The 13,955-nt window shown below is 39.0% G+C and overlaps 1 protein-coding gene across 3 annotated transcripts in view; it reads right to left on the bottom strand.

Annotated features, from left to right (window-relative positions):
* Positions 1–13,955, bottom strand: part of LOC130917205 (trichohyalin-like) — a 52,268-nt gene that overhangs the window by 23,922 nt on the left and 14,391 nt on the right. For all 3 annotated transcript variants that reach the window (XM_057838360.1, XM_057838357.1, XM_057838359.1), the window contains exons 4-11: positions 12,009–12,095; positions 11,726–11,823; positions 11,513–11,595; positions 5,356–5,467; positions 4,819–4,993; positions 735–845; positions 448–533; positions 235–317 (exon numbers count right to left, since the gene is read on the bottom strand). In XM_057838360.1, the coding sequence (XP_057694343.1) occupies positions 235–317; positions 448–533; positions 735–845; positions 4,819–4,993; positions 5,356–5,467; positions 11,513–11,595; positions 11,726–11,823; positions 12,009–12,095 (835 nt within the window). The remainder of the gene's footprint in view (positions 1–234; positions 318–447; positions 534–734; positions 846–4,818; positions 4,994–5,355; positions 5,468–11,512; positions 11,596–11,725; positions 11,824–12,008; positions 12,096–13,955) is intronic.

Below are 13,955 nucleotides of genomic sequence, written 5' to 3'. Positions count from 1 at the left end.
GAATAATCTAGTTATTTCTTATATTATACTGTATATGAAAAATGGCCGATTAGTAACAAGAACCCTGCATGTCACTACATATTAGTATTTGATGACATGATACTGGAATTTTAATGACATGACAAAATAATGTAGAAACACAATACAACAGATCAAATTTGGTTTTCAGTAGGAAGTTGTAAAAATAATACAATGTATTCAGTGCTGGCAGTGTTGAACAATTTAAGAATATACCTTCTTCAGTAAAACTAATTTCTTCGTCTCTTTGCTCCCCAGGGATCTGTAGGCTACACGTGCTTGTCACAGACAGAAAATGGCTGATAAAAGAAGGGTTATATTCAGTTTAAACGGGAAACGATAAATAACTTAATTGCTGTTCCACTGCCAAAAGGGACAATAAATCCAATTATGATACAGTTACCCATTAGTAGAGGTAGATCAGCAAACCTCTTTGTAGATTCACTGTCTATTTTTTCTTTAGCATCAGTCTCCAGTTGACTGTCAAGACAAGAAATCCCGGACTCAGCTTGAAGCTTTGAGACAGAACAAAGGACATTGAAACGTGTTAGTTAACAGCAGTAGTTAGAGTTGTGAAAAAAAAAAACTGGACAACTGTTTAACAGACACATATAAATGCCCGATTAAAATAATAGGAATGAAATAATAAATATGAGCCGCATACCAACAAAACATGTTATTTATTTGGTTTATAAAGTAGCTAACACAACAACTACCTTTTGCTGTGGCGTTTCACTGCTGTGGTCCTCAGAATGGGTCTGCGTCATGCCAGTCTTTTCTAGTTTGGGTATCTCCTCTGTTGAATCAGCATTAGTGCCTCTCAAATCCTTTATTGCAAACATATAATATCGTTAAATTGCCTTAAAGGGTGCCATCTTGCCAAAAACATACGGCAACAACCAATGCATATTTATGACATCAAAGTTACGATCGCCTTTATGTAAAAAATTATTTAAGCACTAAGCCAGAGGACTAAAAACCAAAATTTTGCATATCTATCTCACTTCAATGTATTAGATCATCAAGGCATTTTCAATAAAGTTGTCATCATGGGGATTATGAAGACAAATTCCATAAAGTACCAACAAAATATTCATATCACACTCAGTATTATAAAGAATAAGTAATTTTAAATTTCATACGTATGAATAGCAACGCAAAACAAACAAGAAGATATTCTGTCTTTCTGTGGAAGTTTAAAATGGCAGATTATGTCTAGGACTCATGGACCCATGGTTAACGCATGGTTAACTCACTGGCTACAGCTGACGGCAATAGACATCTAATCAAGTTGGACTGGGTGAGCTGGTAGTGATTATTTACTTTAAATTTATAGAAAAATGATGTCATTCGTTTATGCTAGGTTTGTGCTCATTTGTGCTGCTATGTTTTCTGAGTTATTAGCAATTCTTTTTATTGGTCAATCTGAGGTCAACCAGCACCCCATTTTGATTAAAAATGACTAAAATGGTGTCAATCGTCTGTGCAACGTTTGTGCTGGTTTGTGCCGTAAATATTTTTGTTTGTGCTGCTATCGTTTTTGAGAAATTGAGATAATAATTTCAAGTGATGATGTCACGCAGCCCCCCATGTATTGCAAAATAGACCCAAAATGATGCCATTCATTTATGATTAGTTTGTGCTCGTCTGTACTGTAAATATTTTCGTTTGTGCTTCTGTCCTTTTACAGATATTAAGATATTAATTCCGAGTGATGACGTCAATCGCAGCACCTCCATCGCGACTGACTAAGCATACCAACTCTCTCAATAACTGAGGGGTGTCCCAACAACTAACACAAAGTAGCATAAACAAATGGCACCCCTTCAGGTCCGTTTTGCAGTAAATGGGGGGCTTGAGATATTATTTTGGGGGATAACATGACACGCAGCCCACCATTTATATCTATGAAACAATAGCAGCACATTTTTTTAACAGCACAAACGTAGCATAAACGAATCGAGTCACTTTGCAATAAACGGGGGGCTGCATGACGTCATCACTTGAAATTATCATGTCCATATTTCAAAAACAATAGCAGCACAACTGAAAGATTTTACAGCACAAATCTGCACTAATATCGCACAAATGATTTACACCATTTTTAGCCATTTTTTAATCAAAATGGTGCTGGTTGACTGCAAATTGACCTACACTACAGTATAAAAGAATTGTTAATATATAAAAAACGATAGTAGCACAAACAAAACAAATGAGCATAAACCTAGCACAAACGAATTACATAATTTTTCTATATATTTGCGTCTGATGGGGGTCAGCTTCTCAGAGGTTATTTAGTCACTTGCAAATGAATGTATGAGGATATCCAGTTGGCCAGGTGTAACTGGCTAACCCCGGTAACACACTTGGCGTGTCTGTGGCGCGTGAGCGTTGCCGGCGCATCAATGCACCGCTGACGCCCGCCCCCAATTTCCGTAAGATGTGTTTTACGTGCAGAGTGTCTGTGGAGCGGCTCATTCGGTTGCAAGAACGCCCGAGTGTATAAAAAGATAACAATACAACAGCTATTTGCCTTTCAGACCCCGGATTTTGGTTTGCTTTCTTTCTGGAAAAAAAAGAAAGAAAAATGATGTCCTACGCTAAAGAGAAAAACAATTGCAATCACAAAGATTTTAAGATGTACTTTACAAATGAAATATCTCAATAAATCTTTTTATTTCTTATGAACGGTTTGAAAAAGCTTTATGGATTAATTTTCTCAAATTAAAGCGCAACGCAAAAATTAATAATATTGCATATTATTTTGAAAAACGATTGGACCCTCCAAATTTTTACACGAGTGACTTCCGGTCTGCCCGATCCTATCTTGTAGTATTGACGCAGGAGGCTTGCGTCTCGTGATAAATAATAAACTCTGCCGTTCGTTTCGAGTGCGACGCGTTGAACCGCTTCTTGCATGCGTTTAAAACGCAGCAGCTCCACAACTGGTGTGCACTCGCTGCTTGACTTTAACGGCTGCCTCTTACTGCGTTGAGGCGCCGCCATACGCGTCCGGTGTATTTCAGCCTTTAGGCATTAAGAATATAACTGTACTTTATGTATATTTAAAAAATATAATAATAATAAAAAAATTAACAGGTAGTACTGTACAGTGGGGTAAATAAGTATTTAGTCAACCACCAATTGTGCAAGTTCTCCTACTTGAAAAGATTAAAGAGGCCTGTAATTGTCAACATGGGTAAACCTCAACCATGAAGGACAGAATGTGGAGGAAAAAAAAACAGAAAATCACATTTTTTGATTTTTAAATAATTTATTTCCGAATTAGAGTGTAAAATAAGTATTTGGTCACCTACAAACAAGCAAGATTTCTGGCTGTCAAATAGGTCTAACTTCTTTTAACGAGGTTTAACGAGGCTCCACTCGTTACCTGTATTAATGGCACCTGTTTTAACTCATTATCGGTATAAAAGACACCTGTCCACAGCCTCAGTAAGTCACACTCCAAATTCCACTATGGCCAAGAACAAAGAGCTGTCGAAAGACACCAGAAACAAAATTGTAGACCTGCACCAGGCTGGGAAGACTGAATCTGCAATAGGTAAAACGCTTGGTGTAAAGAAATCAACTGTGGGAGCAATTATTAGAAAATGGAAGACATACAAGAATACTGATAATCTCCCTCGATCTGGGGCTCCATGCAAGATCTCACCCTGTGACGTCAAAATGATAACAAGAACGGTGAGCAAAAATCCCAGAACCACACGGGGGGACCTAGTGAATGACCTACAGAGAGCTGGGACCACAGAAACAAAGGCTACTATCAATAACACAATGCGCCGCCAGGGACTCAAATCCTGCACCACCAGACGTGTCCCCCTGCTGAAGCCAGTACACGTCCAGGCCCGTCTGCGGTTCACTAGAGAGCATTTGGATGATCCAGAAGAGGACTGGGAGAATGTGTTATGATCAGATGAAACCAAAATTGAACTTTTTGGTAGAAACACAGGTTCTCGTGTTTGGGGGAGAAAGAATACTGAATTGCATCTGAAGAACACCATACCCACTGCGAAGCATGGGGGTGGAAACATCATGCTTTAGGGCTGTTGTTCTGCAAAGGGACCAGGACGACTGATCTGTGTAGAGGAAGAATGAATGGGGCCATGTATCGAGAGATTTTGAGTGAAAATCTCCTTCCATCAGCAAGGGCATTGAAGATGAGACGTGGCTGGGTCTTTCAGCATGACAATGATTCCAAACACACAGCCAGGGCAACAAAAGAGTGGCTTCGTAAAAAGCATTTCAACGTCCTGGAGTGGCTTAGCCAGTCTCCAGATCTCAACCCCATAGAAAATCTGTGGAGGGAGTTGAAAGTCCATGTTGCCCAACAACAGCCCCAAAACATCACTGCTCTAGAGGAGATTTGCATGGAGGAATGGGTCAAAATACCAGCAACAGTGTTGAAAAGCTTGCGAAGATTTACAGACAACGTTTGGCCTCCGTTATTGCCAACAAAGGGTACATAACAAAGTATTGAGATGAACTTTTGGTATTGACCAAACACTTATTTTCCATCATGATTTGCAAATAAATTCTTTAAAAATCAAACAATGTGATTTTCTGTTTTTTTTTTTCCACAATCTGTCTCTCATGGTTGAGGTTTACCCATGTTGACAATTACAGGCCTCTCTTGCACTTGCACAATTAGTGGTTGACTAAATACTTATTTGCCCCACTGTATATGAGCACAAGCAAGTATTCTCCCTGCAGCCAAAGCTTCCAAGACTGCCTCTGGAAAGGTAACACACTAGAAAACAAAATTTAAAAGTTCCTACTTACAGTAATTCTCTTGTCCATTTTCTGTTTGACTTCTGACTCCAAAGGAGGAGCAGCCTGCTGTAGGCGCTCGCGTTCCCGAGCCACCATTTCGCGGTACTGAACATCACAAGGATGTTCCCACGAGGAAGTGGTTGAATGAATGTCGTAATAGAAAACATCACCAGTTCCATCTTGGCTGTGAGGAACCAGTAGAAAAAGTTCCAGTCAAAGCAGTAATGACGTTAGTTTAAATTTTTATAGCTCGGGGTATTAACTTGGGCAAGGAAATGGACCAGACGTAAATCCAATTGAAAATCTGTGGTTTTTCCGTTGCTGTGCAGAAGTTGGGCTATTCAAAAAACTGCAGTTGTTTTGCCAAGTAATTTCTGTGTATTTTATGTGCTTATTTCTCTACTTATATTGCTTGAGTTGCAATTAATCAATCTAGCGCAAACAAACTTGAACTATGATTCAGTCGTAATCAAGGTTACTTCTGTTTTTTTTTTTTTTTTTTTTTTTAAAGGTGTGCCATTTACATTGAAATTCATGAATACTCACCAAGGAACCCAATGTGGAGGAAGTCGGGCCAACATTGCCTCTTTGGCAAGCCACATGAGCTCAGGCTCTTTCTCTGGATCAATACCCATGTCCCGTGCATATTCCCTAATCCCTGTGGATATGTGTAGAAAAACAGAGCAAATTGCAGCAAAACAGTAGACTACCATGTTTTTTCAAGTACAGTGAGGAAAATAAGTATTTGAAAACTCTGCGATTGTGCAAGTTCTCCCACTTCGAAATGATGGGGGGGTTTGAAATATTCATGGTAGGTGGTTGTCCACTGTGATAAAAAACAATCCAGAAATCAAAAGTTGTGAGAGAATCTAAAAAAAAAAAAAAATCCAGAAATCACAGTATATAACTTGTGTTTTTTAACAATTTATTTGCATTATACTGCTGCAAATAAGTATTTGAACACCTGAGAAAATCAGTTAATATTTGGTACAGTAGCCTTTGATTACAATTACAGAGGCCAGACAGATCTTGTCTAGATCAATCAGGTTTCTGGGCTGTCAACTTGAAACGAGTTTGAGCTTCCTCCAAAGTTTTTCTCTTGTGTTTAGGTCTGGATACTGGCTAGGGCCCTTCAGAACCTTGATATGCATTTTACGAAGCCACTCCTTGGTTATTCTGGCTGTCTGCTTGAGGCCATTGTCATGTTGGAAGACCCAGTCACAACCAATTTTCAAAGTTCTAACTTAGGGAAGATGGTTTTTCCCCAAAATCTCACGACACATGCCCCGGTCATCTTGTCCTTATTACATTGCAGTTGTCTAGTCCCATATGCAGAAAAACAACCCCAGAGCTACCACTCCCATGCTTCACAGTTGGGATGGTGTTCTTGGGATGGTACTCATCATGACAACACTATGAGTGGAATTAAGACAAAAAAGTTTTCTTTTGATCTCATGTGACCACATGACTTTCTTTCATAACTCCTCTGGATCATCCAAATGGTCACTGACAAGATTAAAACAAGCATGGGCATGTGCTGGTTTAAGCAGGGGAACCTTCCATGCCATGCATGATTTTAAACCATGACATCTTAGTGTATTACCAACAGTAACCTTGGAATTGACCTCCTGTGTAGTTCTAGGCTGATTCCTCATCATTCTTAGGATCATTGAGAACCTACGAGGTAGATCTTGCATGGAGCCACAGTCTGAGGGAGATTGACAGTCATGTTAAGCTTCTTCCATTTTCTAATAAATGCTCCAATGGTGGATCTTATATAACCAAGCTGCTTAGCAATTGCTCCGCAACCCTGTCCAGTCTTGTAGAGGTCTACAAATCTGTCTCTGGTGTCTTTGGACAGCTCTTTGGTCTTGACCATGTTAGGAATTGAGAGTTTTCCTGATTGTATGGGGTGGACAGGTGTTTACAGTGCCTTGCAAAAGTATTCGGCCCCCTTGAATCTTGCAACCTTTCGCCACATTTCAGGCTTCAAACATAAAGATATAAAATTTAAATTTTTTGTCAAGAATCAACAACAAGTGGGACACAATCGTGAAGTGGAACAAAATTTATTGGATAATTGAAACTTTTTTAACAAATAAAAAACTGAAAAGTGGGGCGTGCAATATTATTCGGCCCCCTTGCGTTAATACTTTGTAGCGCCACCTTTTGCTCCAATTACAGCTGCAAGTCGCTTGGGGTATGTTTCTATCAGTTTTGCACATCGAGAGACTGACATTCTTGCCCATTCTTACTTAAAAACAGCTCGAGCTCAGTGAGGTTGGATGGAGAGTGTTTGTGAACAGCAGTCTTCAGCTCTTTCCACAGATTCTCGATTGGATTCAGGTCTGGACTTTGACTTGGCCATTCTAACACCTGGATACGTTTATTTTTTAACCATTCCATTGTAGATTTGGCTTTATGTTTTGGATCATTGTCCTGTTGGAAGATAAATCTCCGTCCCAGTCTCAGGTCTTGTGCAGATACCAACAGGTTTTCTTCCAGAATGTTCCTGTATTTGGCTGCATCCATCTTCCCGTCAATTTTAACCATCTTCCCTGTCCCTGCTGAAGAAAAGCAGGCCCAAACCATGATGCTGCCACCACCATGTTTGATAGTGGGGATGGTGTGTTCAGGGTGATGAGCTGTGTTGCTTTTACGCCAAACATATCGTTTTGCATTGTGGCCAAAAAGTTCAATTTTGGTTTCATCTGACCAGAGCACCTTCTTCCACATGTTTGGTGTGTCTCCCAGGTGGCTTGTGGCAAACTTTAAACGAGACTTTTTATGGATATCTTTGAGAAATGGCTTTCTTCTTGCCACTCTTCCATAAAGGCCAGATTTGTGGAGTGTACGACTGATTGTTGTCCTATGGACAGACTCTCCCACCTCAGCTGTAGATCTCTGCAGTTCATCCAGAGTGATCATGGGCCTCTTGGCTGCATCTCTGATCAGTTTTCTCCTTGTTTGAGAAGAAAGTTTGGAAGGACGGCCGGGTCTTGGTAGATTTGCAGTGGTCTGATGCTCCTTCCATTTCGATATGATGGCTTGCACAGTGCTCCTTGAGATGTTTAAAGCTTGGGAAATCTTTTTGTATCCAAATCCGGCTTTAAACTTCTCCACAACAGTATCTCGGACCTGCCTGGTGTGTTCCTTGGTTTTTCATAATGCTCTCTGCACTTTAAACAGAACCCTGAGACTATAACAGAGCAGGTGCATTTATACGGAGACTTGATTACACACAGGTGGATTCTTTTTATCATCATCGGTCATTTAGGACAACATTGGATCATTCAGAGATCCTCACTGAACTTCTGGAGTGAGTTTGCTGCACTGAAAGTAAAGGGGCCGAATAATATTGCACGCCCCACTTTTCAGTTTTTTATTTGTTAAAAAAGTTTAAATTATCCAATAAATGTTGTTCCACTTCATGATTGTGTCCCACTTGTTGTTGATTCTTGACAAACAAAAGATCTTCAAAAAAATCTTTATGTTTGAAGCCTGAAATGTGGCGAAAGGTTGCAAGATTCAAGGGGGCCGAATACTTTTGCAAGGCACTGTATATACAGCTAACCGCCTCAAACAGGTCAAAACTCCACTTATTCGTCTTTGAGGCTCACAAATCTAGCTAACAGACAGGTGCGCAAATACTTATTTGCAGCAGTATAATAAAAATACATTGCTAAAAAAATTATGCACTGTGTTTGCTGGATTTTTTTTTTCTTTTGATTGTCTCTCACAGTGGACAAGCATCTACCATGACCATTTCGAACCTGCCCATCATTTCTAAGTGGGAGAAGTTGCAAAATCGCAGGGTGTTCAAATACTTATTTTCCTCACTGTATAACCCACATAGTTCTACATGTGAGTGGGTGAAACGGAGGCAGGATTTATGTATTCGGTGCCAAACGTCTGTATGTTGGTGTGTGTGTCTGTGCTTTTGTAACATTAACTCAAGACTGAATGAAGGGATTATTATTAAACTTGCAGCTAATACTGGTAATTATTGGTGATTAATGATGTAATGCCTTTTTTGTCTTCATACCCTTCTTGAACAAATTATAGAACATTTTAGACAGGTCAGATTGTGATTTAGCCTTCTGAACACCAATGCTAATCCGATTTCAGAGCTGCATAAATGTCAATCAGTTAACATTTGATATGAGTTATTTCTCTCAACAGCCTGGACCTTTTCAGGGGTTAACTTGGTAGTTGTTTGCTCTGGCCATTCAGTAAACATCCAGGCAGGGTTGCCAGATCCGAAAAATCAGTCATCCAGCCTAGTCACACTGCATCCCCCCAGTTAAATAAAAACCATCCCAATTTACAACTTCCCGCTCAAGATAAAACATTTACCTCATACAACTCTATGCAAATTTTGGTATTATAACCAGTAAAAAAAAAAGTCAACAGTGGGGGACATATAGTGATGGAATCAATGCTGTTTATCCGATATGCATCAGGGGATGATGTAGTTCTTCTTATAAAAAGAATGTATTATTATTTTAACTTTTAATTATAATTAACTGTATTTTGTTTTCATTATTAAATGTCAAAAATACATGTTTGTCAGCAGAAATCACTGTCAAAGTACAATTTGACATTATTTTTCAGTTCGAAAGTGCAGTCTGGGAAAAGTATTTCTATTGATGTTTGTGTCAAAAACAGACGCAAATCCACCTTTCATGGGGAAACGAATTGAAACACACCATAATATGCCAAAATAAATAAATAAATAAGTAAATACAGTGCATCTAATGCATTTTAATGTAATCGAATTTGGAGAATTATTTTGCTGAATTTGACTGTGTATAATATATATAATTATTAGAAATGACATGTAGATCACAGCTCATGCGTGTGTGAGACGCTAAAATGCCAGTTCAGTAGTCTCAATACTTTATAATTAGGGCCAAGATGCTGCGTAAGAAGGAACGTAGCTGAACTTTAAGGTGTACACACCAGTTTACCAGTTAAAACATTACAACGTTCATTCCGAAACTGCTAAATTTGTCAAAAGTAGCCCAAATTTTATCAACCTATCCAAAGAGTTTCTCTCCTTATCCGAGTCTTTGAACATTGCCTAATTGGATAGGAACCTGCCAAATTTGGCAGCACAGAATCCAGAGCAGATTTAATACAAAGTAAAGTTGTTGCATTTCTAGGTTAGAATCTTAGAAATGTGGATGTATACAGTGGGGCAAATAAGTATTTAGTCAACCACCAATTGTGCAAGTTCACCCACTTGAAAAGACTAGAGTGGCCTTTAATTGTCAACATGGGTAAACCTCAACCATGAGAGACAAAATGTAAAAAAAAACCTCACAAAATCACATTATTTCATTTTTAAATAATTTATTTCCAAATTAGAGTGTAAAATAAGTATTTGGTCACCTACAAACAATCAAGATTTCTGGCTGACAAAGAGGTCTAACTTCTTCTAACGAGGTCTAACGAGGCTCCACTTGTTATCTGTATTAATGGCACCTGTTTTAACTCATTATCGGTAATAAAAAACACCTGTCCACAATCTCAGTCAGGCACACTCCAAACTCCACTATGGCCAAGACCTAAGAGCTGTCGAAGGACACCAGAGACAAAATTGTAGACCTGCACCAGGCTGGGAAGACTGAATCTGCAATAGGTAAAACGCTTGGTGTAAAGAAATCAACTGTGTGAGCAATTATTAGAAAATGGAAGACATGCAAGACCACTGATAATCTCCCTCGATCTAGGGCTCCATGCAAGATCTCACCCCTTGACGTCAAAATGATAACAAGAACGGTGAGCAAAAATCCCAGAACCACACGGGGGGACCTAGTGAATGACCTACAGAGAGCTGGGACCACAGTAACAAAAGCTACTATTAGTAACACAATGCGCCGCCAGGGACTCAAATCCTGCACCGCCAGACGTGTCCCCCTGTTGAAGGAAGTACACGTCCAGGCACGTCAGCGGTTCACTAGAGAGCATTTGGATGATCCAGAAGAGGACTGGGAGAATGCGTTATGATCAGATGAAACCAAAATTGAACTTTTTGGTAGAAACACAGGTTCTCATGTTTGGAGGAGAAAGAATACCAGGATGACTGATCTGTGTAAAGGAAGAATGAATGGAGCCATGTATCGAGAGATTTTGAGTGAAAATCTCCTTCCATCAGCAAGGGCATTGAAGATGGGACGTGGCTGGGTCTTTCAGCATGACAATGATCCCAAACACACAGCCAGGGCAACAAAAGAGTGGCTTCGTAAAAAGCATTTCAAGGTCCTGGAGTGGCCTAGCCAGTCTCCAGATCTCAACCCCATAGAAAATCTGTGGAGGGAGTTGAAAGTGCGTGTTGCCCAACAACAGCCCCAAAACATCACTGCACTAGAGGAGATCTGCATGGAGGAATGGGCCAAAATACCAGGAACAGTGTGTGAAAAGCTTGTGAAGATTTACAGAAAACGTTTGGCCTCCGTTATTGCCAACAAAGGGTACATAACAAAGTATTGAGGTGAACTTTTGGTATTGACCAAACACTTATTTTCCACTATGATTTGCAAATAAATTCTCTAAAAATCAAACTATGTTATTTTCTATTTTTTTCCCCCACATTCTGTCTCTCATGGTTGAAGTTTACCCACGTTGACAATTACAGGCCTCTCTAATATTTTCAAGTGGGAGAATTGACTAAATACTTATTTGCCCCACTGTATTGTACCTTCTTCGGAGAACTTAAGTTCTTCATCAGGGTGCTCCTCAAGGATTTGAAGGCCACTTATAGCTGCTGCATGCTCCAGGTGACTAAAATAAAAACCAGAACATCATATATTTGTAAATTTCAAATCATCACACCAGTCTTCTGGAAGATAAGATTGAAAAATATGACCACACAACAAACAACAATGTTTCATGGAAAAAAAAAAACACAAACGTTTTAGCAGCTTCAATATTCTTGTTGTCCAACAATCTACGTTCCTCTTCATCAATAATTCCCGCTAGATGATCAGGGCAGAGAGGCTCCCCCGAAAGCTTTACAACACAAAGAGGAGGAAACAATTTAGATGACGATAAAACGTGGATATACACGAATATGGGTTGAGGGTTGAGACTATAGAGAAAACAAAACAAAACAAAAAAAAGATGCAAACTGAACTTTTATTGAGTAGACAAGGCCAAAGCAGAGTGAGCATGTCGTACTGTCTTTGTTAACGTACCTGTTGCTGTGGTAAATCACTACTGTGATCTCCAGAAATGGCCTTGGGCAGATCTTCTGCTGGTTTCGGTTCAAACTCTCTCAGATTCTAAGGTATACCCAGACAGTCAATCATGTGCAAGCATCATTCTTGTAGTGGTTTGAAATTAGCATAATAATCCAAATGTACCAATTGGGTAACCATAGACTTCACCATCAGTTGACTCCACAGCTCCTCCAGACATTGTGCCATGCTTTCCTGTAGGGAGCCAGGCCAGGTAAAGCGTTGTGCAGCTTTCACTACTATAAACTCAAAAACGCGCTGCCTTCAAACGCCGAATTGAGGTGGAAAAGGACCAAAGTTTTACTGCACACAAGCAGGCAGGAGTGTCTCAAGAGTGATTTGGTCGAGGATTCAAGGTAGTTCATGTCTAAAATTGCACTTTGAAACGTTGTGAAAACGTGAACGGGAAAGAAATTGTGTAACTTAAGCTTGAAATAGTTACAGAAAAGCAATGATAACTACCCAGTTTTTTGCTTTTAATTTAGACTGTTTTACGTTCAAATCCATAGAAATTCTGGAATTTATGCATTTATTTACAAGGATTTTCAATTTAAAAAGCTCTGTTTTGTGACGGCTGCCAAGTTGGATTACACAATAGCATATCTTTAGCTTGAAATATTTATGTAAAATGAATGATAACTGCCCATTTTTTTGCTTTTAACCAAGAATCTAGACTGTTTTATGTTCATATCTATAGAAATTACAGGATGTACGTATTTATTTACAAGAATTTTCAATTTAAAAAGCTCTTTGTTTTGTGATGGCCGCCACGTTGTATCCATACACAAAGGTGTAACTTTACATTCTAATGGTTAGGTAATTTGCGGCCAACTGCCTGTTTTTTGGCTGTAATTTTGTCATCTCTGCGTCTATACAACCCCCCCCCCCCTTATTTTACGTGTTTTATTTTATGTAACATTTCAATCTAAAAACAATCAGGGCTAGATAGCTTACAAGACGTGCTGAGGCAATAGTAACATCGGAATTAAACCTAAATAAGTTGTGATCATATCAAGAAAAATGCGAATTTTGCTATTGTTGAGTAAAATTACGAAGATGATTCTGCATGCTTTCCTCAAGTATTAAGTTTCTGATGTAAAATTGAGTGATTTATTAATTGTTGAAAACTTGCACTAAATTAAAAAAAAAAAAAAAATCGCTATTTCGGGGAAAAACTTATATGATGTTAACTATTGCTATGGATCCTGAAAATATCGGTGATTAGCTCTGCATTTGGTGATTTTTGTGCATCTGGCGTAAAATTTTACAGCCATCTTAGGTTTTGTTATACTTATTGAAAAAAATGTGATTTTATTAGGGAACAACTTGACTCATGGAGACTCATATATGCCTAATGGAGGTGCCTGTTTTGGTTTTAGATCGCTAGCGGCTTTGGTTTTAAAAATATTTGAATTTTAAGTTTTGAAAATAGGCCCCCCAACGGATCGGCCTCGAGCCCCTGGTCCCGTCAACTGATCGTGAAGTCTATGTGGGTAACATCCAATTAATCATAGCTTGAAGCAATTGAGATAATGTGCAGTAGTTGCTGCATCAGTTACACTGACACATAAGCTAGAGTTTGAATTTTTTGAAAAACTCCCACACTGTAAATGCTAATATACAATTTCATTACATATGACAAGTGAACCAAACTCAATTTATATCAACCTGCTGTTAACACTAATTTTTAAAAAGTAAGTAAAATAATTTGGGGCTGGAAACATGCCTAACTTGATGTATCTCAGTTAAGGCAAATTAGAAAAAATAATTTTCTGTACCTAGAGTTCTTAGGGCGTTGTCTCAGACATGAGCAGATCTGCCTTGGATATTTCGCGCTTTTTTGATCCCAAAACATTCCCGCACACGTCCATGATGAACTGTACCGTCAACCAAAGCTTGCTTCAG

The sequence above is a fragment of the Corythoichthys intestinalis genome, chromosome 6 (assembly GCF_030265065.1).
Source record: "Corythoichthys intestinalis isolate RoL2023-P3 chromosome 6, ASM3026506v1, whole genome shotgun sequence".
Lineage (NCBI taxonomy): Eukaryota > Metazoa > Chordata > Actinopteri > Syngnathiformes > Syngnathidae > Corythoichthys > Corythoichthys intestinalis.
Note: the sequence above shows the minus strand (reverse complement) of the source record. Positions and strands in the feature narration are given on the sequence as shown.